Source organism: Heterodontus francisci, chromosome 24 (genome assembly GCF_036365525.1).
Source record: "Heterodontus francisci isolate sHetFra1 chromosome 24, sHetFra1.hap1, whole genome shotgun sequence".
Taxonomy (NCBI): domain Eukaryota; kingdom Metazoa; phylum Chordata; class Chondrichthyes; order Heterodontiformes; family Heterodontidae; genus Heterodontus; species Heterodontus francisci.
The window spans coordinates 77,047,073-77,073,852 of record NC_090394.1 but is presented as its reverse complement, the minus strand read 5'-3'; the positions used below and the strand labels follow the sequence as shown (position 1 = coordinate 77,073,852).

General features: G+C 43.9%; 1 protein-coding gene across 3 annotated transcripts in view; it reads left to right on the top strand.

The window, feature by feature from the left end:
- The window catches only part of xpo6 (exportin 6), a 127,933-nt gene extending 101,665 nt beyond the window's left edge, over nt 1-26,268 (top strand). For 2 of the 3 annotated variants that reach the window (XM_068056695.1, XM_068056694.1), the window contains 8 exons: nt 3,802-3,991; nt 4,799-4,954; nt 5,972-6,086; nt 6,235-6,406; nt 6,923-7,084; nt 7,702-7,800; nt 10,176-10,406; nt 22,457-26,268. In XM_068056695.1, the coding sequence (XP_067912796.1) occupies nt 3,802-3,991; nt 4,799-4,954; nt 5,972-6,086; nt 6,235-6,406; nt 6,923-7,084; nt 7,702-7,800; nt 10,176-10,406; nt 22,457-22,558 (1,227 nt within the window). In that variant the 3' untranslated portion in view covers nt 22,559-26,268. The remainder of the gene's footprint in view (nt 1-3,801; nt 3,992-4,798; nt 4,955-5,971; nt 6,087-6,234; nt 6,407-6,922; nt 7,085-7,701; nt 7,801-10,175; nt 10,407-22,456) is intronic. The other variant, XM_068056696.1, reaches the window with a different exon arrangement.
- The last annotated feature ends 512 nt before the right edge of the window (nt 26,269-26,780 follow it).

The following is a 26,780-nucleotide window of genomic DNA, read 5'->3' as shown; positions in this document are numbered from 1 at the left end:
TTCTGCCACCTTCAAAGATCTATGCACATGAACCCCAGGTCCTTCTGTCCCTGCACACTCTTCGGAACAGTATCATGAAGCCTTTCTCTATTCCTTCTGCCAAAATGCATCACCTCACACATATACCACTTGTCTGCCCATTCTGCTAGCCTATCGATGTCCTATTGCAATCCATTTGTATCATTCCTCACTGTTTGCTGCACCTCCAAGTTTAGTATCATCGGCAAATTTTTGGAATTTTACTCTGTATTCCAATGTACAAATCATTTATGTATATCAGAAAAAAAGTGGTCCTAGCACTGACCCTTGGGGAACACTACTGTCTGCCATTCTCCAGTCTGAAAAACATCCATTTACTCGAACTCGTTTTCTGTCCTTAAGTCAATTTTTAAAAATCTAAACTAACCCTCCTATTCCATGAGTCTTAATTTTGTTAACCAGGCTTTTGTGTTACTTTGACACATGCTTTCTTAAAATCCATATAGAAAGCATCCATTCCTTTCCCTTCAACCTTCTGTTACTTAAAAAAAAAATCAATTAAATTAGTCAAGCACGATCTGTCTTTTACAAATCTGTGCTGGCTCTCCTTAATTAACTCAAACCTCTCCAAGTGCCTGTTTTTTTTTTCCCGCTGATTCTTTCTAAAACCTTACCACTGATATTAAACTAACTAGCCTGTAGTTGCTAGGACTGTCCTTGCACCCTTTCTTGCCACACTCCAATCCTGACACCTTCCCCCATATCCAGGGAAGATTGGAAGATTCTAGCAAGCCCTTCCACTATCTCCACTCCCACTTCCTAAAGCCATCCAGACCAGGTGACCTATCCACTCTAAGCATAGCCAGCCTTTTCAGTACATCCTGCCTATCAATTTTTACCTCATGCATTACCTCTACCATCTCTGCTTCTACTGATAATTTGTCAGCATCCTCTTCCTTAGTAAACACCATACAAAGTACTCTAAGTATTCTAGCCTTGTTCTGTGCCTCTGTGCATGTCACCACCTTTGTCTACAATAGGACCCACCCCATCTCTTACTACCCACTTACTATTTACATGCTGGTAGAAGATTTTTTGGTTCCCTTTTATGTTAACAGTCGTTCTATTCTCATTCTCTTTGCCACTCTTATTTTCCTCTTCACTTCCCCTCTCAACTTATTGTATTTGACCTGGTTCTCGCTTGTTGAATTCACCTGACATGCATCATACACCTCTTTAATTTTGTTTCATATTCTCCATCTCCTTCGTTATCTAAGGAACCCTGGCTTTGGTCCTTTACCTTTTTGCCTTTGTTGGAATGTACCTAGTCTGTGCCTGAAAGATCACCCATTGTTCCATTACTGTTTCTCCTGTCAGTCATTGGTTCCATTTTACCCTGGCTAGATCCCATCGACAGCCCTCTTCCAATTTTGCAGTTCTACTTTAGATAGTTCATTGTTCTTCTCCATTGCTAGCCTTAAACCTCTTGAAACCACAGACACTTGGCCCACCTCATTCTCCAGCACCAGATCCAGCAATGCTTTCTTTCTAGGTGGGCTGAGAACATACTGATCAAGGAAGTTCTCCTGAACACATTTCAGAAATTCCTCCCCCTCCTTACCCTTCACTCTAACATGATCCTAATCAATATTTGGGTAATTTCAAGTCCCCCAATATCACTACTCTATAGTTCTTATACATCTGTCATTTCCATTCAGATTTGCTCGTCCATTGCTTCTCACTGTTTGAAGGCCTATATACCCTATTAGCATGATCTTCTCCTTTTTGCTTCTCAATTCTAACCAAATGGATTCTGTCGTTGCCCCTCAAGGACATCCTCCCTTTCCAACACTACAATTTCTTCCCTAATCAGTATTGCCACCTAACTCCCTTTTTACCTTCCCTAGCTTTCTGAATAATTTGTATCTGAATATTAAGTGCCCAGTCCTCACCATTTTTAAACCAGGTTCCGTCATTTGCATTACATCATATTCCCACATTGCTATTTATGCTTGTAGTTTACCAACCTTATTCACCATACTTTGTATGTTTACATAAATGCATTCTAAATCTGTCTTTGTATTCCTTGTAATCCTCCTTAGTCTGCTCCTATCTATGGTACTATATGGTACTACTTCCTTCTCTCGTACTATCAACATACTCCTTTATGCACCTTATTCCTCTTTTCTACTTCTGTATATTGGTGTGTGTCTTTCTGCCAATTTAGTTTAAACCCTCCCCAACCACAGTAGTGAGCCTCCCTGCCAGGACACTGGTCCCAATGCCCCAACAGTCTCCTTCCTGCACCATGCCTCAAGGCTATCTTATTTCTACTTGCTAGCACATAGCACTGAGTAATCCAGAGATTACTTTCTTCGAGGTCCTACTTTTTAACTTCCTCCCGAGCTGTCAATGTAGGGCCACAATATCTGCCTTCCTTATGTTGTTGGTCCCAACATGTATCACAACTTCTGGCTCATTCCCTTCCCCCTGCAGAATATTCTGCTCCCTATCCTTGATCTTTACCCTGGCACCAGGGAGGCCACACACCTTGCGGGACTCATGATGAGGGCTACAGAAATGCCCCTCTGTTGCCATAACTATGGAATCTCTTTTTACAACTGCATTTCTACTCTGCGTGTTCCCTCCTGTGCAGTTCCTTGCCCATCAGTGCCATGGCCTGGACTGCACTCCTTCGAGGTGTTGTCACTCCCAGCTGTTTCCATTGTTGAGTACCGGTTTGAGAGTGGCACACACCCCAAAGACTCCTACACTTACTGCCTCTTCCTACTCTCCCGGATGGCCACCCTCTACTATCCTGAACTCTCACTGCTGGTGGGGTGATCACCTCTTGGAACATACAATCCAGGAAACTCTTATCCTCCGTGATGGCCCGCAGTGACTGCAGCTGTCCCTCAAGCTCGGAAATCTCGAGCTCAAGCAGCTCAAGATACTTCCTGCACATGTGGTCCTGCAAGACGCATTAAGTGTCCTGAGGTTACCACATGGCACAAGAAATATCTTCTCATATGGCTCGGTATCAAATTTAGTTTTAGTTTTAGAGATACAGCACTGAAACAGGCCCTTCGGCCCACCGAGTCTGTGCCGACCATCAACCACCCATTTATACTAATCGTACACTAATCCCATATTCCTACCACATCCCCACCTGTCCCTATATTTCCCTACCACCTACCTATACTAGGGGCAATTTATAATGGCCAATTAACCTATCAACCTGCAAGTCTTTGGCATGTGGGAGGAAACCGGAGCACCCGGAGGAAACCCATGCAGACACAGGGAGAACTTGCAAACTCCACACAGGCAGTACCCAGAATTGAACCCGGGTCGCTGGAGCTGTGAGGCTGCGGTGCTAACCCCTGCTCCACTGTGCCGTCCCAAATTTAATTTGCTAACGCTCCTGTGAAGTGCCTTAGAACATTTTACTATGTTAAAAGTACTATATAAATGCAAATTGTTGGGGCCTGATCATTATAAAATTTTAAAGTTTTGCATAACTTTCTTGCCTCTGATTTTGCTCCTCTGTTTATAAAAGGATCCATATGCCTTTTTAACAGCTTCCTCAACTTGTCCTACCACCTTCAAAGATTTCTGTACGAGGACTGCAGATCTCTCTTCTTGCAACCCTTTGAAACTGATGGTTCTGGGGAAGCCTGCAGTTAGATTGTCTCTGTACTGAGAGAATCTGGGGGGGATGAACCACTTCAAACCCTGAGAGCTGCTTCATTGGCAGTTTTTGTTCGGTGTATAGATATTGAATATTGGACAGTATGTTGAACCCAAGTGCTGTTCTCCTGCTAGGGTAAAGTGCTGGTGTGCAGGGCCTTGTCCAACATGTTGCTATTACCGTGGCCAAACCTTCCTGAGAGCGAGCAGCAGTGGGCAGTCCGTTCTACCAATCACGCCAACCTCATTTCAACCCTCACCAGAGAATACCGGCGCCTCAAGGAGAATGCAGGATTGTCACAGAGCAAAGTGGGTCTGGGAGACAGTGAGTATTATCTTGCACCTGCCCTATATGTATTTATTGCTGCAATAATTAATTCACAACATTAGCATTTCCCATGGAGGAGTGTCCCAGGAACTAGGCAAGATCTTGCCTATAAACTGTAGCACGTGAACAAGGGAACAAAACAGCTACATTTAAATTTGGAAAGCAGCGTTTGTTCTTCAACATGACTGCTACGAAAAGTTTAGACATCAACAGGGGGTGTTAGAGAAAGGGGAGCAGTTTTTCTGCCAGTTGGAAAGATTCTGCTTTATAAAAGATGACTCCACATACACCTTTGAACTTATGAGCATCCCTTGATCTTAACCTGTCGTTAATTGATTGTCACAAGTCTATGGGCAAGAGTTGAGGCCATCTGGTCTGCCTCTAGCTTCCGTATCCCAGATTATTTGCTGCCTATTTTAATGTTAATTGCTCTGTTTTCCTTTTAAAATGCTGATTGTGATTTTGTTAAACTTTTGGCATTTGCACTTGGTACCATCACTAACAACGGTGCAACACGTAGCTCCAGGTGAGCTCCCTCTGGTGTTCAGAACCCAACACTGGTTTCCAAGGGCTGCTGTCACGAGACATGAAGTGCTGGTCTCTGCCTTACTGACCAAGAGCAGAGACTGTGCCAATCAGGTCATGTGACTCTGCTTAAGCACCATTCTACTGTCAACAAAAGTTCTTCAGTCTGTGTATAGTTTAAGGTGGTGGACATTCAGAACTGTTTGTAGCCTCAAATTTTAGAATGCCATCATTCTGCATTTAATATGTTGATTTTCAAACTCTGCTCTTGTTTTTTAGCGAAAGTGATTGTACAGGAGACACTGAGTATCCTGAGGTACATCGTGGAGAGCATCTCCGGGGAGGTGACCAAATCCCGTCAGATCTGCTACCAGTCCCTGCAGGAGTCAGTACAAGTCTCCCTGGCACTCTTCCCAGTCTTCATTCACCAACCTGGTACGGCAAGCTTTGATTTTACTGTGTGGTTTAGCTCCAGCCCCTTGACCTGCAGGACATGCAGTCTTTCACCTGGGTTGTAGTGGCACTGAGCGGTGAATCATTAATGCTACCACAAACCACTCCCCCACCCCCCCCCCCCCCCCCCCCCCCCCCCCACCAAAGACACAAGTTCTCACCGGGCCAGATCTTGGGAAAGTACAGGATCCAAAGAGACTCTGCACTCCATCTGACCTATCTCAAAAACTTAATACCTCAATCAAACCTATTTAAAACTGCTGTGAGATTAAGTTTTGTTGGGCATCCAAGGTGTGTGGATAGAGTTAAGATGCAAATCAGCCATGATCTAATTGAACGGCAACAGAACAGGTTCAAGGGGCTGAATGGCCTCCTCCTGTTACTATGATTTGAATCTGCCCATTTGGGAGTACCAGTGAAGTGGGCTGTGGAGGGGTCAGTAGGTTGGTGTTCAGGAGGAGATGGGATTCTCTTCACTTAAGAATGGCATGTCCTGGCCTTTGCCTTAATGGTAATTCATTTTATTGATGAGGCTCCAATCTTGTCCATGCTGAGCTGCTCAAAAGTCATGTGATGTTGGAAAGGGGTCTAGATTTAGGTTTGTGTGAAAGATTGCTGCTTCTGAACTGCCAGTTCATTTTGTGTAAGAAATAGTCAAGATTTTCTTTCTGCATTTGAGATTTCTGGGAATACAGGGTTGTCTGTTTTTAATCAGGTTCCCTGTTAGAAACGTCATCAAGTTGGCAAAGTTCAGAAATGCTCAGACAGGGAGGTTTGCCATTGCATCATGATCCTTGGACTTACAATGGTGATGGGCAAGGAGATCAACTTGAGTGTTTTAAGTCCAGTTGCCATTGATACAGATCTAGAGTGAAATGAGTTGGTGACAGGCTATAGCTCTGGCACCTTGCTTTCAGTATGTTTACATAGGATTTGTGCTGGTGTCTCTCCTGCATCATATTACCCATTGCAGCTGATCGATTTCCTCTTGTCTTTCAGGTGTTACTGATGAGATGCTCAGCTTCTTCCTCACTTTGTTTCAAGGCCTCAGGGTGCAGATGGGAGTCCCCTTTGCAGAGCAGATTATCCAAACCTTCCTCAACATGTTCACCAGGTAACTGAACCCCTGGGGGAACTGAGCTTCGCTCCCGGTGTCGGGGGTGGGGTGGGTTTGGGGTGCTGAGCTCTGCTCCTGGCATTATCTGACGTCGCCAGGGGTGATGGAGCAGGTGTAATGTATGTTTTTCCTCTTTGTTATGCAGGGAGCAGTTGGCAGAGAGTATCTTGGAGGAGGGCAGTGGTGGTTGCCGTGTGGTGGAGAAGTTTCTGAAGATCCTGCAGGTGGTGGTCCAGGAGCCTGGGCAGGCGTTCAAACCCTTCCTGCCTAGCATCATCTCCCTGTGCATGGAGCAGGTCTACCCAATCATAGCAGAGGTGAGGCTGAGACACTCTTGCATCTGCCAGTGCTGTTGTAGCATAACAGTTCAGAGAAGTGTCAGTTGGTTACCTTCAGTGCAGGTGCTGTGTGTCTGAGAGTAGCATTCAGTGTCTGCCATGTTTGGAATTCTCTACCCCAGAGAGCTGTGGATGCTCAGTCGTTGAGTATATTCAGGACAGAGCGATAGGTTTTTGGGTACTAAGGGAATCAAGGAATATGGGGATACGGCAAGAAAGTGGGGTTGATCCATGACTTTATTGAAGAATGGAACAGGCTGAAGGGGCCATATTGCCTACTCCTGTACATTCTTGTATCATTCTGTGCTCTTTGTTTCACTCTCTGCACACTGACCTTGGTAGAAGGTTTGTGTTGAGATCAGCAATCCTTTGCATGACCCCAGATTGTTTAATTGGTTTTGTTTTGGGTCCCATTCCAGTCAGGTTATAGGCCATTTTGCATTGTGTTCTGTTCCTTCGTTAGTCAGCTCCTCATGCTCCTTTCTCGCTCTCCAGCGGTCCTCACCAGATGTGAAGATGGAGCTGTTTGAGCTGCTTTACCAGATTCTGCACAACAACTGGCGATTTTTCTTTAAATCTTCTGTCCTGGCCAGCGTTCAACGTGGAACAGCCGAGGAGCCGATGGAGAATGCAGCCCAGTTTGTTTCTGCTATGCAGGTAACTCGGGTTCTTGGTTGTTTGTATGTTTTGTTTGCTGTTGTGTTCCTACATCGGCTGTCCTGTCCCCAGCACAGTCAGAGATGCCATCTTTCAGATGAGACATTAAACCGCCCTCTCGAGTGACATAATTGATCCCAGGCCCACTTTGTCAGGTAGAGAAGCAGCATTATTCCAGTCCACTTGCCAACATTTATCTCTCAATCAGCATCACTAAAATAGGTTACCTGGTTTTGTTTGAGAGATCTTGTGTGCAACTTGAATTCTGCATTACTATAGTGCTACTTGGATGCAAAGCACTCTGGGGTGTCTGAAAGATGAGAGGGTGCTATATAAATGCCTGTTTCTTCCTTTTACACAGTATAGCTGCTTACTATTGGTGTGACCAGACCTGAATCACTAAAACCATTCTTAGCACTGCTTTGGGGCCAATGTGATAACATGCACTGTGACACTGCACCAGAATAAGTGTTGTCCCTTCTCTGCTACACGGGGAGAAATGGCTGATGTGAGGTGCTATCCCACAGGAAGGATTATCCTTGACTCTAGTTGTATTGTAAGCTGTTGATAGTAATATCTTAAATCCAGCACACTGCCTCTTCCTGTTCTTTTGCCAGGCTTTTGGTCAGTCGTTTTTGCAGCCGGACATTCAGATCTTCAAACAGAATTTGTTTTACTTGGAGACACTCAACAGCAAGCACAAGCTGTACCACAAGGTGAGTCTGGCTCGGGTACACTTGCTGCAGGAGGTTTAGGATGGGTTTCTTCAGTCAAGTTTGACTTTGATCCAGTACAGTAGGTAATGCATGTCCCAAGTTGAGTTCAACATAACATTCGAATACTGTGTTGTAATGTTTTGCCCTATTGCCATACCTGATAGAAATCCACTAGAGTTTATCACAAAATATAAAGTTGCAAGTGTAAAATCCAGTTGTATTTGTAAGACAGATCAATACGAAGTCTCCATTTAGACATTTTGGCTTGGATGGCAATATTGAGAAAGTAATGGAACTCTCGGAGGGGGTAGGTATCTTTGCCAAGGAGCTGCTGCAGTAAAGCAGGCAATGTACTGACACCAGGTTTAGAGTGTGAGGAGTTTGCTGGGGAGTGGGGTATGGCTGGGCCAGGTGCAAGGACATCATCATAGTGGCACTTAAAAGGGAAACTTGAGGTGGATTTAAAAAGATATAGATTGCATCCCCTGCTGAAATCAATAATGTTGAACCTTGCTGGCGATGCAGTTTCTGTCTTCCACGTGGAGAATTCCCAGCTCAGTAGCAAGTTGTTCCATCAGGAATCCCACCAGTCACCATTTTCTTCACTGCTGGATAATGCAGGGTTCTTTCCTGTCTGGTTGCCATTAAGAATTTTCTGCCTTTTCTGAAGGTATGGACTCGTGCTGGGTTACTCCCCTGGTGTCAGCTGCACAGCCCACAGCCCATGACCATTCTGCATGTGCAACCCTTCATATCAGACTATTTGGCCATGATGAGGATGCTGCATTCAAGTCTGATCCCATCCTTGGCCACTAATCCCTCTCTCAGCAGGGGTCAGTGGATAGTGAGCAGGAGTCCTGTTTCACTTTATTTTCCTCCTTGCCTTACCACAAATCCTGGAGGCCAGTTGAACTCTCTGATAAAGCCCTGGATAGATAACTCCACACAGAACACAAATTGACCCTGAGACCTTCCTGATCTGTTTGGCTCAGTATTGCACCAGACACAAACTTTACTCAAAGAACCACCAGCTGTTCATTTGAGTTGCTTCTGGGAACTCTCCCTGTAGGAGACATTGCAGCAAACTGACGCTCACCCCCACTCTCTCTTCCCCTCCCCCCCCCCCACCATGCACAAATCAAATGATCAGGCTGCTGAAACACTTGTGTCCTTACTGTGATTTGCATATTTGGTACAGTGACCCCTACAAAGTTAGGCCAGCATTAAGTTGGGTTCCCTCAATTTTTTACCTTTTAGTGAGCAATGGCCATTGGCATTTAATTACTGTGAAAGTTATCAAATTCCAGGTTGTTGGTATGAAATCCTTTAGTATTTGTATAGCAGCTTGGGCCATTTTACGCTGAGCCAGTTTGAGTTTTTTATTCATTCACTGGGTGTGGGCTCTGTGTTTATTGCCCATTGCTAATTGCTGTTAACTGAGTGGCTTGCTGGGCCATTTCAGAGGGCAGTTGAGAGTCAACCACGTTGCTCTGGGTCTGGGGTCACACACAGGCCAGACTTGGTAAGGATATTAGTGAACCAAATGGGTTTTTACAATCCAATAGTTTCATGGTCATTACTAAGACTAGCTTTTCATTCCAGATTTGTGCAATTAACTTAATTTAAATTTTTGATTTGTTCTTGCCTATAAAAATTGAATTACCTTGTAATTTGAATAAGCAATGTAAGCACAGCAAAATGGTGAATTTAGTTTTTAAAAACTTGACTTCAGATAATTTGTATTCAACTTGAGTGAAGAGGGGTAGATTGCATGTTGGCATTCGCCATTTCAGCATGTTAACACTTGGTGCTTGCAGAACAAGTTCTAAGATCTGCTTGCTTAGTAGGTTGCACTGTCGCCTCTGAGTCAGAAGGTTGTGGTTTCAAGACCCACCCCAGAGAGTACTGAGGGAGTGCTGCACTGTTAGCTGCAGTCTTTCAGATGAAATGTTAAACCAAGGCCCTATCTGTCTCAGTGGATGTAAAAGATCCTGCAGGACTACTTTGAAGACCAAGGGAATTAACCCAGTGTCCTGGTCAATATTTATCCCTCAATCAACATCACTTTTATAAAAAAAAACAGATTTTCTGGTCACCAACCCATTGCTGTTTGTGGGAGCTTGCTGTGCACAAATCAGCACTGCTGTATTTCCCACAATACACAGTGACTACACTTCAAAAGTACTTCATTGGCTGTAAAACAGATATTCTGAGGTCATGAGAAGCACTGCAGAAATGAAAGTCTGTCTTTCCTTTGCTATGGGAAGGAGTGCAGGGTCCAGTAGACTATGCCTGGGCAGACTCTGTCTGAACTTTCAGACTTTACTGAAGCTGTTCTCCCCAGACACTCAACAATCTTTCTGTTTTCCTCCTAGAAAATCTTCCGGACAACCATGCTGTTTCAATTCATCAATGTGCTGTTGCAGGTGCTGGTCCACAAATCACACGACTTACTGCAGGAGGAAATCGGCATCGCTGTATACAACATGGCGTCTGTGGACTTCAGCAGCTTTTATGCTGTGTTTTTACCCCAGTTCCTGGGCAGTTGCGATGGTATTGATTCCAATCAGAGAACAGTGCTCGGCAGGAATTTCAAAATGGACAGGGTTAGTTACCGGAAGAGAACTGGAATCATACGTGTGGGAGTCAGAAAAGTGGATGTAACTCAATGTCTGGGTGCTACAGCCAAAGGATCTCTTTCTAAAAGTTTCCAAGCGCTTAGTAAATGCTGTATTGTAGAGTACTGTGTTTAGTAGCTGTGACTTCTCTCGGTGGTAAGTGTTCTGTGGAGACATGAGGAAAAGGGTCAGAGTGCACTTTCCAACTTGTGCATTCCCTGAAACCTGGAATAGACTGCGTTGAGGAATGTGCACAGTTTCATTGGAAACATTGTCTATCCAGGGTGCTGTTTTAATGGCTCTGATCATAGATAAGGGAGCCAGAAACTGAACTGAGCAGCCTCTCTGTGAGATGTAATGCAAACTGCAGTGAAGTTGTGTTACAGATATGGAGACCACTGTCCCAACCCTAAATAGCTGGGAGATTCTGGGCAGAAAAGTTGCTCACAGGCTGACATCCTTTATCCACTGTTGGAAAAGAACCAGATTTTCTAAATTCTATTTATTCCCCACCTGTTTTGGGGTAAGTTCTAATATCTGGAAAACTGAGGAAGTCTGGTCCCAACTAACCTGTTTATCCTGTTCATTTCACTGATTTAGTAAACAATGGGCTCCATAGGGATTGTCAATATCCATCTGTCACTGTTGCCATTAAAGCCAGTCATGGCTCTTTGTGTGTTGCAAAGGGTGACGGATTTGCACACCACTAACTGTGGGCTAAAATACTGGGAGTGTCAAGTCCTGTAGCCTGAGGCATTGCAGGACATATGAGCATATGAATTAGGAGCAGGAGTAGGCCACTCGGCCCCTCAAGCCTGCTCCACCATTCAAAAAGATCATGGCTGATCTGATTGTAACCTCAACTCCACATTTCCACCTACCCCTGATAACCTTTCACCCCCTTGCATATCAAGAATCTATCTACCTCTGCCTTAAAAATATTCAAAGACTCTGCTTCCACCGCCTTTTGAGGAAGAGAATTCCAAAGACACTCGACCCTCAGATAAAAAAATTTCTCATCTGTCTTAATTGGGCGACCCCTTATTTTTAAACAGTGACCCCTAGTTTGAGATTCTCCCACAAGGGGAAACATCCTTTCCATATCCACCCTGTCAAGACCCCTCAGAATCTTACCTGTTTCAATCAAGTCACCTCTTACTCTTCTAAATTCCAGCAGATACAAACCTAACCTGTCCAACCTTTCCTCATAAGACAACCCGCCCATTCCAGTTATTGGTCTAGTAAACCTTCTCTGAACTGCTTCCAATGCATTTACATCCTCCCTTAAATGAGACCAGTACTATACACAGTACTCCAGATGTGGTCTTACCAAAGCCCTGTATATCTGAAGCATAACCTCCCTACTTTTGTAATCAATTCCCCTCGCAATAAATGATACTCTATTAGTTTTCCTAATTACTTGCCGTACCTGCATACTAACCTTTTGCAATTCATACACTAGGACACCCAGATCCCTCTGCATCTCAGAGCTCTGCAATCTCTCACCATTTAGATAATATGCTTCTTTTATTCTTCCTGCCAAAGTGGACAATTTCACACTTTCCCACATTATACTCCATTTGCCAGGTCTTTGCCCACTCACTTAACCTATCTATATCCCTTTGTAACCCCCTTATGTCCTCTTCACAACTTACTTTCCTACCTATCTTTGTGCCATCAGCAAATTTAGCAACCATACCTTTGGTCCCTTCATCCAAGTGATTTATATAAATTGTAAGAAGTTGAGGCCCCGGCACAGATCCGTGTGGCACACTGCTCGTTACATCTTGCCAACCAGAAAATGACCCATTTATGCCTACTCTGTTTCCTGTTAGCTAGCTAATCTTCTATCCATGCCAATATGTTACCCTCTGCACCATGATCTTTTATTTTCTGCAATAATCTTTGATGTGGCACCTTATCAAATGCCTTCTGGAAATCTAAGTACAATACATCCACCAATTCCCCTTTATCCACAGCACATGTAACTCCCTCAAAGAACTCCAATAAATTGATTAAACATGATTTCCCTTTCACAAACCATGTTGCCTCTGCCTGATTACCTTGAAATTTTCTAAGTGCCCTGCTATAACGTCTTTAATAATAGCTTCTAACATTTTCCCTGAGACAGATGTTAAGCTAACTGGCCTTTAGTTTCCTGCTTTCTGTCTCCCTCCCTTTTTGAATAAAGGAGTTACATTCGCTATTTTCCAATGTAACGGAACCTTCCCCAAATCTACGGAATTTTGGAAAATTAAAACTAACGCATCAACTATCTCACTAGCCACTTCTTTTAACACCCTAGGATGACATCCGTCAGCTCGCAGCTCCAACCATTTGTTCAGTACTACTTTCCTGGTGATTGTAATTTTCTTGAGTTCTTCCCTCCCTTCCATTTCCTGACTTACAGCTAATACTGGGATATTGCTTGTATCCTCAATAGTGAAGACCGATGCAAAATATCTGTTCAATTCATCTGCCATCTCCTTATTATCCATTATTAATTCCCCAGACTCACTTTCTATAGGACCAACACTCACTTTGTTAACTCTTTTCTTTTTTAAATATCTATAGAAACTCTTACGATCTGTCTTTATATTTCTATCTAGCTTTCTCTCATACTCTAATTTTGCCTTCCTTATCAATCTTTTAGTCCTTCTTTGCTGTTTTATACATTCTGTCCAAGCTTCTGACCTGCCTCCCATCTTTGTGCAATTATAGGCTTTTTCTTTAAATTTGATCTTTAATGTTTTAGTTAACCACGGATGGTGGGTCCCACCCTTGGAATTTTTCTTTCTTGTTGAAATGTATCTATTCTTTGTATTCTGAAATATCCCCTTAAATGTCTGTCACTGCATCTCTATTGACCTATCCCTTAACCTGATTTGCCAGTTCACTTTAGCTAGCTCTGCTTTCATGCCCTCATAATTGCCCCTTAAGTTTAAAATACTAGTCTTGGACCCACTCTTCTCTCCCTCAAACTGAAGGTAAAATTCAATCATATCTATGGGCGCCTTAACTATGAGGTCATTAATTAATCCTATCTTGTTGCACAATACCAGGTCTAGTATAGCTTGCTGTCTGGTTGGCTCCAGAACATATTGTTCCAAGAAATTATCCCGAAAACATTCCATATACTCCTCATCTAGGCTACCTCTGCCCATCTAACTTTTCCAGTCTATATGTAGGTTAAAATCCCCCGTAATTATTGCTGTACCTTTCTGACAAGCTGTCATTATTTTTTCCTTTGTACAGTGGCGCAGTGGTTAGCACCGCAGCCTCTCAGCTTCAGCGACCCGGGTTCAATTCTGGGTAATGCCTGTGTGGAGTTTGCAAGTTCTCCGTGTCTGCGTGGGTTTCCTCCGGGTGCTCCGGTTTCCTCCCACATGCAAAGACTTGCTGGTTGATAGGTTAATTGGCCATTATAAATTGCCCCTAGTATAGGTAAGTGGTAGGGAAATATAGGGACAGGTGGGGATGTGGTGAGAATATGGAATTAGTGTAGGATTAGTATAAATGGGTGGTTGATGGTCGGCACAGACTCGGTGGGCCGAAGGGCCTGTTTCAGTGCTGTATCTCTAAAAACTAAAAAAAAACCCTCCTACAGTGTGGTTAATGTTAGGTGGCCTGTACACCACTTCCACAAGTGACTTGTCTTTATGATGTCTCATCTCTACCCAAACTGCTACATCCTAGTTTACTGAATTTAGGTCATCCCTCTCTATTGCGCTAATACCATCATTAATTAACAGAGCTACCCCTCCACCTTTTCCTAGCTTCCTGTCCTTCCTAAATACCCTTCAACATTCAGGTCCCAATCTATGTTGTCCAACAGCCATGTCTCTGATGGCTATCAGATCGTACTTATTTATTTCTATTTGCGCTGTCAGTTCATCTATTTTGTTTCGAATGCTGCGTGCATTCAGATACAGAGCCTTTCGTTTTGTCCTTTTTATTATTTTTGTAACCTCTAGCCTTATCTGTTGATTTACTTGAACTAAAATGGCAGGAGGATGGGATCCTTTGCAAGGAGTTAGAGGAGGGGGGATCAAAGACGAGAACAAAAGTCAGTAAGGAGAATAAGAAAAGTGATAGGCAGAGAAATCAAGGGCCAGAATCACAGGGCCACACTGAAAAATAGTGGGAAGGGGACCGGTAATGTTAAAAAGACAAGCCTTAGGTCTTTGTGCTTTAACGCGCAGAGCATTCGCAATAAAGGGGATGAATTAATCGCGCAAATAGATGTAAACAGGTATGATATAGTCGGGATTATGGAGACATGACTGCAGGGTGACCATGGATGGGAAATGAACATCCAGGGGTATTCAGTAAGGACAGACAAAAAGTAAAAGGCGGTGGAGTTGCATTGCTGGTTAAAAAGGAAATTAACGCAATAGTGAGGAGGGATATTAGCTGTGACCATGTGGAATCTGTATGGGTAGAGCTGAGAAACACTAAGGGGCAAAAAAAAGTTAGTGGGGGTGGTAGATGGACCCCCAAACTGTAGTAATGGTGTTGGGAATGGCATTAAACAGGAAATTAGAGACGCATGCGATAAAGGAACATCTGCAATTATGGGTGACGTTAATCTGCATATAGATTGGGCAAATCAAATTAGTTACAATTCCGTAGAGGAGAAATTCATGGAATGTATACGGGATGGTTTTCTGGACCAATACGTTGAGGAACCAACTACAGAACAGGCCATCCTAGACTGAGTATTGTGTAATGAGAGAGGAATAATTGTCAGTCTAGTTGTGCGAGATCCCTTGGGGATGAGCGACCATAATATGATAGAATTCTTCATCAAGATGGAGAGTGACGTAGTTGATTCTGAGACTACGGTCCTGAATCTTAAAGGAAGCTACGAAGGTATGAGGCGCGAGTTGGCTATGATGGATTGGGAAATGTTACTTAAAGGGATGATGATGGGTAGGCAATGGCAAACATTCAAAAAGCGCATGGATGAACTGCAGCAATTGTTTAGTCCTGTCTGGCGCAAAAGTAAAACGGGAAAGGTAGCCAAGCCATGGCTTACAAGGGAAATTAGAGATAGCATTAGATCCAAGGAAGAGGCATATAAATTTGTCAGAAAAAACAACAGACCTGAGAATTGGGAGCAGTTTAGAATTCAGCAAAGGAGGATCAAGGGATTGATTAAGAAGGGGAACACAGGGTTTCATGAGAGGCAGGAACTGAAGGAAATCAGTCTTGGTAGAGAAATGGTGTTGGGGAAATTGATGGGATTGAAGGCTGATAAATCCCCAGGGCCTGATAATCTACATCCCAGAATACTTAAGGAAGTGGCCCCAGAAATAGTGGATGCATTGGTGGTCATCTTCCAAGATTCTATAGATTCTGGAACAGTTCCTAAAGATTGGAGGATAGCTAATGTAAGCCCACTATTTAAAAAGCGAGGTAGAGAGAAAACAGGGAATTATAGACCAGTGAACCTGACGTCGCTAGTGGGGAAAATTCTAGAGTTCATTATCAAAGATTTTATTGCAGTACACTTGGAGAACAGTGGTAGAATCGGACAGAGTCGGCATGGATTTACGAAAGGGAAATCATGCTTGACAAATCTGCTAGAATTCTTTGAGGATGTAACCAGTAGAGTTGATGAGGGGGAGCCAGTGGATGTGGTTTATTTGGACTTTCAGAAGGCTTTTGACAAAGTCCCACATAAGAGATTAGCGTGTAAAATTAAAGCGCATGGGATTGGGGGTAGTGTATTGTGATGGATAGAAAATTGGTTGGCAGACAGGAAACAAAGAGTAGGAATAAATGGGACTTTTTCCGAATGGCAGGCAGTGACTAGTGGGGTACCGTGGGGATCGGTGCTAGGACCCCAGCTATTCATAATATATATTAATGATTTAGATGAGAGAATTAAATGTAATATCTCCAAATTTGCAGGTGACACAACTGGATGGGAGGGTGAGTTGTGAGGAGGATGCAGAGAGGCTTCAGGGTGATTTGGACAAGTTGAGTGAGTGGGCTAATGCATGGCAGATGCAGTATAATGTGGATAAATGTGAGGTTATCCACTTTGGTAGCAAAAACAGGAAGGCAGATTATTATTGGAACGGCTATAAACTGAGAGGGGGGAATATGCAACAATACCTGGTTGTTCTCGTACACCAGTCGCTGAAGGTAAGCATGCAGGTGCAACAGGCGGTAAAAAAAGCAAATGGTATGTTGGCCTTCATAGCAAGAGGATTTGAGTACAGAAGCAGGGATGTCTTGCTGCAATTATACAGGGCCTTGGTGAGGCCACACCTGGAATATTGTGTGCAGCTTTGGTCTCCTTATCTGAGGAAGGATGTTCTTGCTATAGAGGGAGTGCAGCGAAGGTTTACCAGACTGATTCCTGGGATGGCAGGACTGACTTATGAGGAGCGATTGAGTCAGTTAGGATTATATTTGCTGGAGTTCAGAAGAGTGAGAGGGGGATCTCATAGAAACCTATAAAATTCTAACAGGGCTTGACCGGGTAGATGCAGGAAGGATCTTCCTGATGGTGGGGGAGTCCAGAACCAGGGGTCATAGTCTAAGGATAACGGGGTAAACCTTTCAGGACTGAGATGAGGAGAAATTTCTTCACCCAGAGAGTGGTGAGCCTGTGGAATTCGCTACCACAGAAAGCAGTTGAGGCCAAAACATTGTATGTTTTCAAGAAGGAGTTAGATATAGCTCTTGTGTGAAAGGGATCAAAGGATATGGGGGGAAAGTGGGGACAGGTTACTGAGTTGGATGATCAGCCATGATAATGAATGGCGGAGCAGGCTCGAAGGGCCGAATGGCTTACTCCTCCTATTTTCTATGTTTCTGCTCTCCCATTAGTAGGCTCTGTCCCTTCCTGTCACAGTCTGTTTATCATTTCTCATATTAATACCTTTCTCTCTTGCCTTGTCCCTGCTCCTTGATTTACCATATCTTCCCAAATTTGATCCCTTGCCCTCACTATTCAGTTTAAAGCCCTCTCTACTTCCCTAGTTATGTGGCTCGCTAGAAAACCGGCCCCAGCATGGTTCAGGTGTAGACTGTCCCAACGGTACAGCCACCACTTTCCCCAGTACTGGTGCCAGTGCCCCATGAACTGGAACCCACTTCTACCACATCAGTCTTTGAACCACGTATTAATTTCTCTGTTATTTGCCAATTTGTACGTGGCCCAAGTAATAATCCAGAAATTATTACCTTTGAGGTTCTGCTTAATTTGTCACCTAGTTCCTCATACTGACTATGCAGAACCTCTTTCCTTGTCTTGCCTGTGTCGTTGATACCTACATGGACCACGATGACTGGATCTTCCCCCTCCCACTGTTCATTCCTCTCCAGCCCTGAGCAGATGTCCCAAACCCTGGAACAGGGCAGGCAACACAGCTGTCTTGACTTTCGCTCTTTGCTGCAGAGAACAGTGTCAATCCCTCTCACTATACTGTCCCCTACTACCACTACATTCCTTTTTTCGCCCTCCACTTGAATGGCTTCCTGTATCATGGTGCCATGGTCAGGTTGCTCATCCACCCTGCAGCCCCCACTCTCATCTAAACAAGCTGAAAGAACCTCAAACCTGTTGGACAATTGCAAAGGCTGAGACTCCTGCACTCCTGCCCTCTGGGTTCCCTTACCTGCCTCAGCTGCAGCCACACTCTCCTGTCCCTGACCACTGACCAAATCAAAAGACCCAATCCTAAGGGGTGTGACCACCTCCTGGTACAAAATGTCCAGGTAACTTTCCCTCTTCCTGATGTGTCGCAGTGTCTGCAGCTTGAACTCCAGTTCAATGACTGAGCCGAAGCTCTTCAAGCTGCAAACACTTACTGCAGACCTGTTTGCCCTGGATCACACTGGCATCCAGGAGCTCCCACATGCTGCAGCCATAACACATCACCTGCCCTGCCATTCTTAATGTGTTTTAATTAACTACATTATTTTATTCAATTGTTTATTTTATTTTCCTTTTTTTCATATATTAAGCTTACCGCTAGTACCTTTACTATTTTAAATGTTAGGATTAGAATGGATCTTAACCACTTACCAGATACTCACCAAACAGATAGCTTCTTCCCAAACCAATCACCTGCCTGCTTGCCTGTGATGCTTGATGCTATGTTTGGTTTAAATTAAATTAATAGCTTATCTTCCACTCTGTTCCTCTCTCTCCGCTAGCGCGGTGCTCCTCTCTGTCGCTCTGTCTCCGGTCTCCGACTCTGGGCTTTTGGAGTGCTTTTTAAACCTCCGTTCCTGCCATGCTGCTGTCTAGCTGTGTCTGTCTCCGGTCTCCAGGTGCAGGTCTTACTGTATGTAGGCACGGACTGCTTCAGTATCTGGAGTTGTGAATGGTACTGAACATTGTGCAATCATCAGCAAACATCCCCACTTCCTGACCTTGTAATGGAGGGAAGGTCATTGATGAAGCAGCTGAAGAGGGTTGGGCACTACCCTGAGGAACTCCTGCAGTGATGTCCTAGGCTTAGATGTTTGGCCTCCAATAACCATAACCATCTTCCTTCATACTAGGTATGACCCCAACCAGTGGAGAGTTTTCAGTAATAAAAACAAAGTGCTGGAAATACTCAGTAGGTCTGGCAGCATCTGTGGAGAGAGAAGCAGAGTTAACGTTTCAGGTCTGTGACCTTTCATCAGAACTGGAGAGTTTTCCGCTGATTCCCATTGACTTCAGTTTTGCTCGGGCTCCTTGATGCCATACTCGGTCAAATGCTGCCTTGATGTCAAGGGCAGTCACTCTCACCTCATCTCTTGAGTTCAGCTCTTTGGTCCATGTTTGAACCAAGGCTGTAATGAGGTCAGGAGCTGAGTGGCCCTGGCGGAACCCAAACAACATCCGTGAGCAGGTTATTGCTAAGCAAGTGCTGCTTGATAGCACTGTCAACAATCCCTCCCATCACTTTGCTGGTGATCAGGGTAGACTGAGGGTGGTAATTGACCGGATTGAATTTGTCCTGCTTTTTGTGGACAGGACATACCTGGGCAATTGTCCACATTGTTGGGGTAGATGCCAGTGTTGTAGCTGTACTGGAACAATGTGACTAGGGGAACAGCTAGTTCTCAAGCACAAGTCTTCAACACTGCAACTAGGATATTGTCTGAGCTCATAGCCTTTGCAGTATCCAGTGCCTTCAGCTGTTTCTTGATATCCTGTGGAGTGAATTGGATTGGCTGAAGACTGGCATCTGTGATGCTGGGGACCTCAGGAGGAGGCTGAGATGGATCATCCACTCGGCACTTCTGTCTGAAGTTGTTTGCAAACGCTTCAGCCTTATCTTTTGCATGCACATTGACAGCCCTGCCATCATTGAGGATGGGAATGCTGAATCTGTGCTGAATCTATCCCATTTAGCCTGGTGCTAGTGCCACACAACACAATGGAGGGCGTCCTCAGTGTGAAAATGTGACCTCGTCTCACAAGGAGACGAAGGACTGTGCAGCCATCACTCCTACCAATATGGTCATGAACAGATGCATCTGGGACAAATAGATTGGTGAGAGCGAGCGCAAGTAAGATTTTCCCCATGTGTTGATTCTCCTACCACCTACTGCAGGCCCAGCCTGGCAGAGATGCTGAATACTTAGTCAGTAGTAGTGCTACTGACCCACTGTTAGTGATGAACATTGAAGTCCCCCACCCAGAGTACATTCTGTGTCCTTGCTACCCTCAGTGCTTTTTCCAAGTGGTGTTCAACATGAAGCAGCACTGATTCATTAATTGAGGGAGGGCGGTAGGTGGTAATCAGCAGGAGGTTTCCTTGCCCATGTTTGACCTGATGCCATGAAACTTCATGGGGTCTGGAGTCAATGTTGAGGACTCTCTGGGCCACTCTCTTCTGACTATATACCACTCTTCTGCCACCTCTGGTGAGTCTGTCTTGCTGGTGGGACAGAACAGACCCAGGGATGGTGATGGAGGTGTCTGAGACATCAGTTGTAAAGTATAATTGAGATGATTGTCAGGCTGTTGCTTGATTAGTCTGTGGCACAGCCATCCCAATTTTGGCACAAGTCCCCAGATATATTGGTGAGGACTTTGCAGGGTTGATTGGATAGGGTGGTGTTCCTGGGTTGACGCCAGGTGGCCGGTCCAGTTTCTTGTAGAGGTTTGATCTAACTGGTTTGCTAGACCATTTCAGAGGGCAGTTAAGAGGCAAACCCATTGCTGTGGGTCTAGAGACACATGTAGGCCAGACCGGGTAAGGATGGAGGATTTCTTTCCATAAAAGACATTAGTGAACCAAATGGGTTTTTACAACAATCTGGTAGTTTCATGGTCACCATTACTGAGACTAGCTTTTTATTTAGTTGAATGTAAATTGCCCAGCTACTGAGGTGGGATTTGAACTTGTCTCCAGTGCATTAGTCCAGGCCTCTTTTTTTAAAATCTCCCTTGTGTGGATGTCAAGTTGAATTTTAACTCTTGCTGTTCATTACATGGCCCTGAGGAGCTGTATTTTAGAGTAATCTGTAGTTTTTATTTTGTATGGAATTGTCCTCGTGTTTGGGAGTTTCAGGGGTTGCTGACTGACTGACTGTTTTCAGATGAGCCATTGTAACAAGCTGGAGAAAAATGAGGCGGTTTGTCGTTCAAGACTATGCCATCGTTTTTCTCCATGAGCCTCCTGGTCAATTCCCAGTCTCTCTCTCACTTCCCAGAATATTCCTATTTTTCAAGTAGTTACTTTTTTAAAGTATTTATGGATTTAACTACACTTTGTGGTAGAGAATTACACATTCTAACTGCACACTGGGTATAGAATTTATTTTAACCTCACCCTTCATTCCTGTTATAATCTTAAATGTCTGTTCACTATAATCTCACTTATTATCATAAGTTCCTCACGATTATAAAGGGTTATCAGGACACCATATAAAGTTGTCAACTCTAGTTTTAAAAAAAAAAAAAGCCCCAACTCCAAGTCTGTTGTCTTAATTGAACAATCATCTCTGATAACATCTTAGTGAATCTACACTGTGTGTCTCCCACTGTTTCCCATCTCTTCCTGTACTGGAGCGCTCAGAAATGTATACAGTATTGCAGTTGTGCTCTAAGATTTTCTACAAGCTCAAAAGGCCTCTGTGTGCTTTTCTATTTTGCGCCTCTGGGCACAGAGCTGAGAATTCTGCGTGCCTGTCCTTCGCAGGCCCTGTATTCCATTGCATTCTGCTTTAAAATTGTCATTTTTTTTAATGAATATTTTGGCTGAAGTAATTTGGTAAAAATGTGTTTTCATGCAGCTGCTTTTAGATAGTGGAATTAAGTTAAACCTGGGAACTGGTGGGGAGCTGTGCTGTGCAAGGTAGCACACCAGGTAGTCTGCGTGGAGTTTGCAAGTTCTCCCTGTGGCAGCGTGGGTTTCCTCCGGGTGCTCTGGTTTCCTCCCACAGCCAAAGACTTGCGGATTGATAGGTAAATTGGCCATTGTAAATTGCCCCTAGTGTAGGTAGGTGGTAGGAGAATTGAGGGAAGGTGGGGATGTGAGAGGGAAATGGGATTAATGTAGGATTAGTATAAATAGGTGGTTGGTCGGCGCGGACTCTTTGGGCCGAAGGGCCTGTTTGGGTGCTGTATCTGTCTATGACTCTATGACTACACTTGGATTGCTATTGATGCAGTCAGTGTGACAATCGGGTTAATCATTCTGATGCGACTATTCAGTATTGTTACTGGGATTTCAGTGAAGTGCAATGTGTGAAATTTCTGCTGTGTCCATTGAACAGAAAGACGTGCAGCAGCACAATTGTAGTAAGTGACTGCCCAAACACTCGGGCGAAGATCTTGTACTGGCAGAAGAATTTGTGTTGTGGGTACGGAATGGCAAGAGTAACATCTGTTGCCATCCAGTCAAGAGTCTGTCAGACCCAGTAGCATGAGTGATCCTGTAGATGGCCTCATGGTGAAATGGAAATCCAGTTCTATTCATTGTCTCTGCATAAACTGAAAGTTTGCTTTGCTGTAGAGGACATTGGTTATAGGAGATGAAGCTAACATTTCTCTCTTTCTCTCCCCCTTGTACTAGGATTTGCCTTCGTTTACACAGAGTGTACACAGACTTGTGAATGACCTGCGTTATTACAGGCTTTGTAATGGCAGTTTACCTCCTGGAACAATCAAGCTATAGCCCCCCTGACTAATGCCTTTACCCTTGCCTTTTCGCCAGGCTGTCCAGTGCAACCTGCTAACCTGCTGCAGCACTTTGTCTTTGTCCTGCAGGAATATAATGGTTGTATTCAGTACGTTGACATGATGCAAACCAGTCATGTAGCCTGCACTGAATAGACATCAATCATTCGCACCTTCGCATGGATGTGCTCTTCTCAGCTGTTTCATTGGATTGACGAGACTTTCCCAGGCAGTGCTACTGTGGTCAGCACTTTGTGTTTTCTCGTTTGATTTGCCTTGAACATTTCTGCTCTGTACAGGCAGAGGAACTCTCAATTTTAGGTCATATCATTCCAATGTGATACCAATAGCACACGCTTACTTGATGAAGTGCTTGTGTTGTAAACTGTGTTCAGGTCCATTGACTTACCCTCTCCAAAAAAGTATGCTGGATTTTTTTTTAATGAAGTTTTTAGGTTGGGTAAATTTATTTGATATTTTCCATTAGACTTCCACTCATCTCTAACAATTATCTTGTGACACCTTTCTCATGTTAGTCGATCCTGTTAAACTTTTATTGGTTTCTGTGTGTCATGTTTCCACTTCTAATCTGTTGAGGTTGGACAGTGGGATGAGGAATTGTAGCTGGAACAGAAACGTAGGATTGAGAGAGATGAGAACATGTGGTCAGTAAATGTAAAAGACTGAGTCTTCATTTTTTTTTTTACATTTGTTTTTATTAGTATCTAACTTATTCTGTTTTTCTCTGGACTGTGGCTGTACTAAAGTGTACTTTCACCAATCAGACTTCAACAGAAGGCAGGATCCCAGCACGGCCTGTTTCCTGGTCCCATTCTTGGACCATGGTTCAGTCCATTTCACCTGTTGGCTCTCTGAGCCTCTTCATTTTTCAACTCTGAATCTGCTGCCCAAACACTTAAAAAAAAAAATCTGCTCATTTACTGGGTAAGGTGGTATTGTGGGGCCAGAGTCTGCAAAAGTCTTAGTTCTGTTATTTGTCTGTGAGAGAAAGATTAGAGAACGCTGGGGAAAGTAGATGGGAAGAGAACTTTAGGCGACTGTGTGGTTCAGGTTACTGTGCAGGCTGTGGGGCCTGCATATCTGGTAGGTTGGGAGTGGACACATGACTGGCTAGAGTTTAGTTGAGATTTCTAAGCAGTGAAGATGATGGTGCAGGTCAGGGACATTGTAGAATTCATAGTGACCTGAGCCGTGAAGAGGCTGGGCCCAACAGTTTGAACGTTTTGATGGGGTTGATGCCTTCATGCTTACCTGCTGCTTTCCCAGGATTTCTCAGCTACTCACACATTGCCAGTTATAGTGTTAGAGTTAGGCCACCTGAGCTGAATGTGTTAAATAGGCAGATAAAGCCTCCATTATACTTGAAGATCAAACTTTCTTTTTTCAAAGGAACAAATTGTTCCACTCATAAATTATAGGTACGGAAATCTAGGAGTCTGGAAAATGTGGCTTTTTTAAATGTGAGGGTTTCAGTTAATTTTGTGAAGCCTGGTTACCATCCACAGGATATCAGTGCCCTTTTCAGGCGCAATGGACTGTCCTGTCCTTTCTGCCACTGTCATTGCTGTAAAGCAGGCCCCTGGCCATTTATTCATGGACTTTCCTTCAGGCAGCAGTGAGACTTGGCTCTCTGTTGGTCCGAATGTTTCCCAGATCCTCAGTTGAGATACATCCCTAACTTGGTGACCCTGTACTTGCTGCCCTGTTGTGGGGGTCTGACACATGACCCATCTGTCCTCTAGCAACAAATTTCCAAAATTTATTTGACAATTTGTTTATAAGTGTATCAGCAACTCTCAAACTCAGAACAAAATCTGGACCCAAATCATTTAGTTCACAATGAAATCAGAATGAACTTCCACTCTGGAGGGGGGAAGGCTGGGGGTCCTCATCTAAAACAATTCGGTGCTTTAAACGCTGATGAAGGGAGCCCACTGCATTCTGCCCTACACCTGGTACTAAATTGGCACAGTGTCTATCCATAGACTGGTACTGCTGAGATGCATCACGTAAGCAAATGATAGCCCTCTTATTATGTTGTAGCCCATTCTACACAGAGCTGCTGGTCATCAAGCTCATTCATGGAGTCCTGCATCTTCAGCAGGAGTGGAAATACACCTTATAAACTGTACAGCTGACTTCTAGAATAGTGTGAATGTTACCAACACTTCATACTTTATACCAACTAAGCACCAGGCAGTCTCCTGTATGCAATTGGATTGTAGACTGCATTGTGCAGTGCCTTTGACTCTAATCTGAAACTGCTGAGTCCTTTAGGGAAGCTACTGTTTTAAAATTGGAAAGATCTGAAGTGTTTTTATTTTTGGTTTCTTGGCTGTGGATATTTGATTCTATAGGGGGTCCTGCAATGAGCCATTTGTACTTTTACCCTTTGTCTTGATCACATAAAGTAAGGCTTTTTATAGAAAAAAAATTCCTTTACACTTTGCTGCTTGTACAGGAACAAAAGGTACTCTGCAGCTTGCTGTGACTTCCAGTAAAATCATATTCATTTCCATCAGACTGGAGTCATGCCACAGGCAGACATGGCAGATAAGTGGAAGTCTAATGTTTGTGGTACCCTACCACCATCGATTGGACTTGTTCTTTTAGATTCGGGCTGTTGCCAAAGCTTCTGTCAGCCCTGCTGGTTCCTGTCTATGCAATGGGTGGCAGCATGACCTTGCACCTTGCCTTTTTTTTTTAAATGAACTCATTCCCCGAAATTTGGTTCACCCATCGCTTCCTTTTGCTTTGCTTTTACCCCTAAGCTGGTGGGACAGACAGGGTCTGCCAAGGCTCCTCCGTGCCCCATGTCAGCACTGTTCCGTCATCAGCTAATAAATGTATACTTTTGCAGCGTGTGGCCTGTTTCTCTGGCCCTTCTGAGGGTAGAGGGCTCTGCTCTTGTACAGCATCCCAGCAGACAGTGAAGAAGCTGAAAATGGAAGACGAAGCCGATCTTTGATCCTGAACTGAAATGCTTATCAGTGAGGTGTTTGTGCTGTAGAACTATTGAGCCTCCCTTGATGGGGTCCAACGCTGGCCCCATTTAGTGGCCCAGGCTCCAAAGCCACTAAAACCATCATGGGATCCTGTGTCTGGATTTGCTGGGCCCTCTGCATGAGATCTTGTGTTATGGGGCACCTTCAATGAGTCTTGTCCTCTGATACTTCCTTTGGAGACACTCTGGGCCACAGCCTCCTACCGAATCGTTCCTTTTGAAGAAAGCTACATCTAGAACGTGATTGAACTACACTCTGGTATTTATATTAGATGCTCTCTGTACCCGAAAGGGATTTCCTCCCTGTGTACAAACTAAATATAATGCAGATACCATGGTGTTGCACCGTTGGTCTCACCATAATAACGTGGCTGACCAGCTTGTGTTGAAATTTGAAGCTCTGTTTACAGTTAAACTTAGAATGCCTGTATTTGTACAGTCACTGCAAGTATGTGCAAGACAGATGCTGTTTCATGCAGCTTGCACCGTGTACAAAGTGGACTCTGTTTATTTTTTTAGGATTATGGTAATACTTTGTGTAAAAGTGGACATCGATGCGATTATAAACAGGTTCCAGCTTTCGCCAGGGCTGTGTCGTGTTTCTGGATGTAAATATGAGACTCTGTATTGTGCCTGAACACTTACAATGAGAAGTGTATTAAAACTACACACTGGTTTTACTATTTGAGTTGATTGTGTGACATTCCATTGCAGAACTAGAGTCTTTTAATAAGTTGCATTTTTAAAAATTTATGTAGATATGAATTTTTTGAAATAAATAATGATCCTAATGAGTGTTTGACTTCAGCAGGCATTTGGAAATTATCAGGGCAGCTCAAAGGATCGCAGGCACGGAGTTTGGTGACACCTGTACAAAAGCAGCATTGGCCACCTGTCACTACCAAATGGACCAAAGGTTTAAACGTCTGATTCGTGCTCCTCCGCTTGTTTAAACTCGCAGAATTCTCAATTTATCTTTGGGATAACTCATTGTTATGAGAAAGGTCACGGCCCATTTGTCAGGGTTTCTACATTCTGGAGTTTACAGGAAATGAGCTCATCCCCTCTTCTCACCCCCACTAAAAAATAACAAATAATGTTACACACTGAATCAAAAACAAAGATTATTGCAACAAAACCAAGAGCCCTTTTAAATTCAACATCTTTCCATCACAGCTTTTGGTCCTGTTCGTTT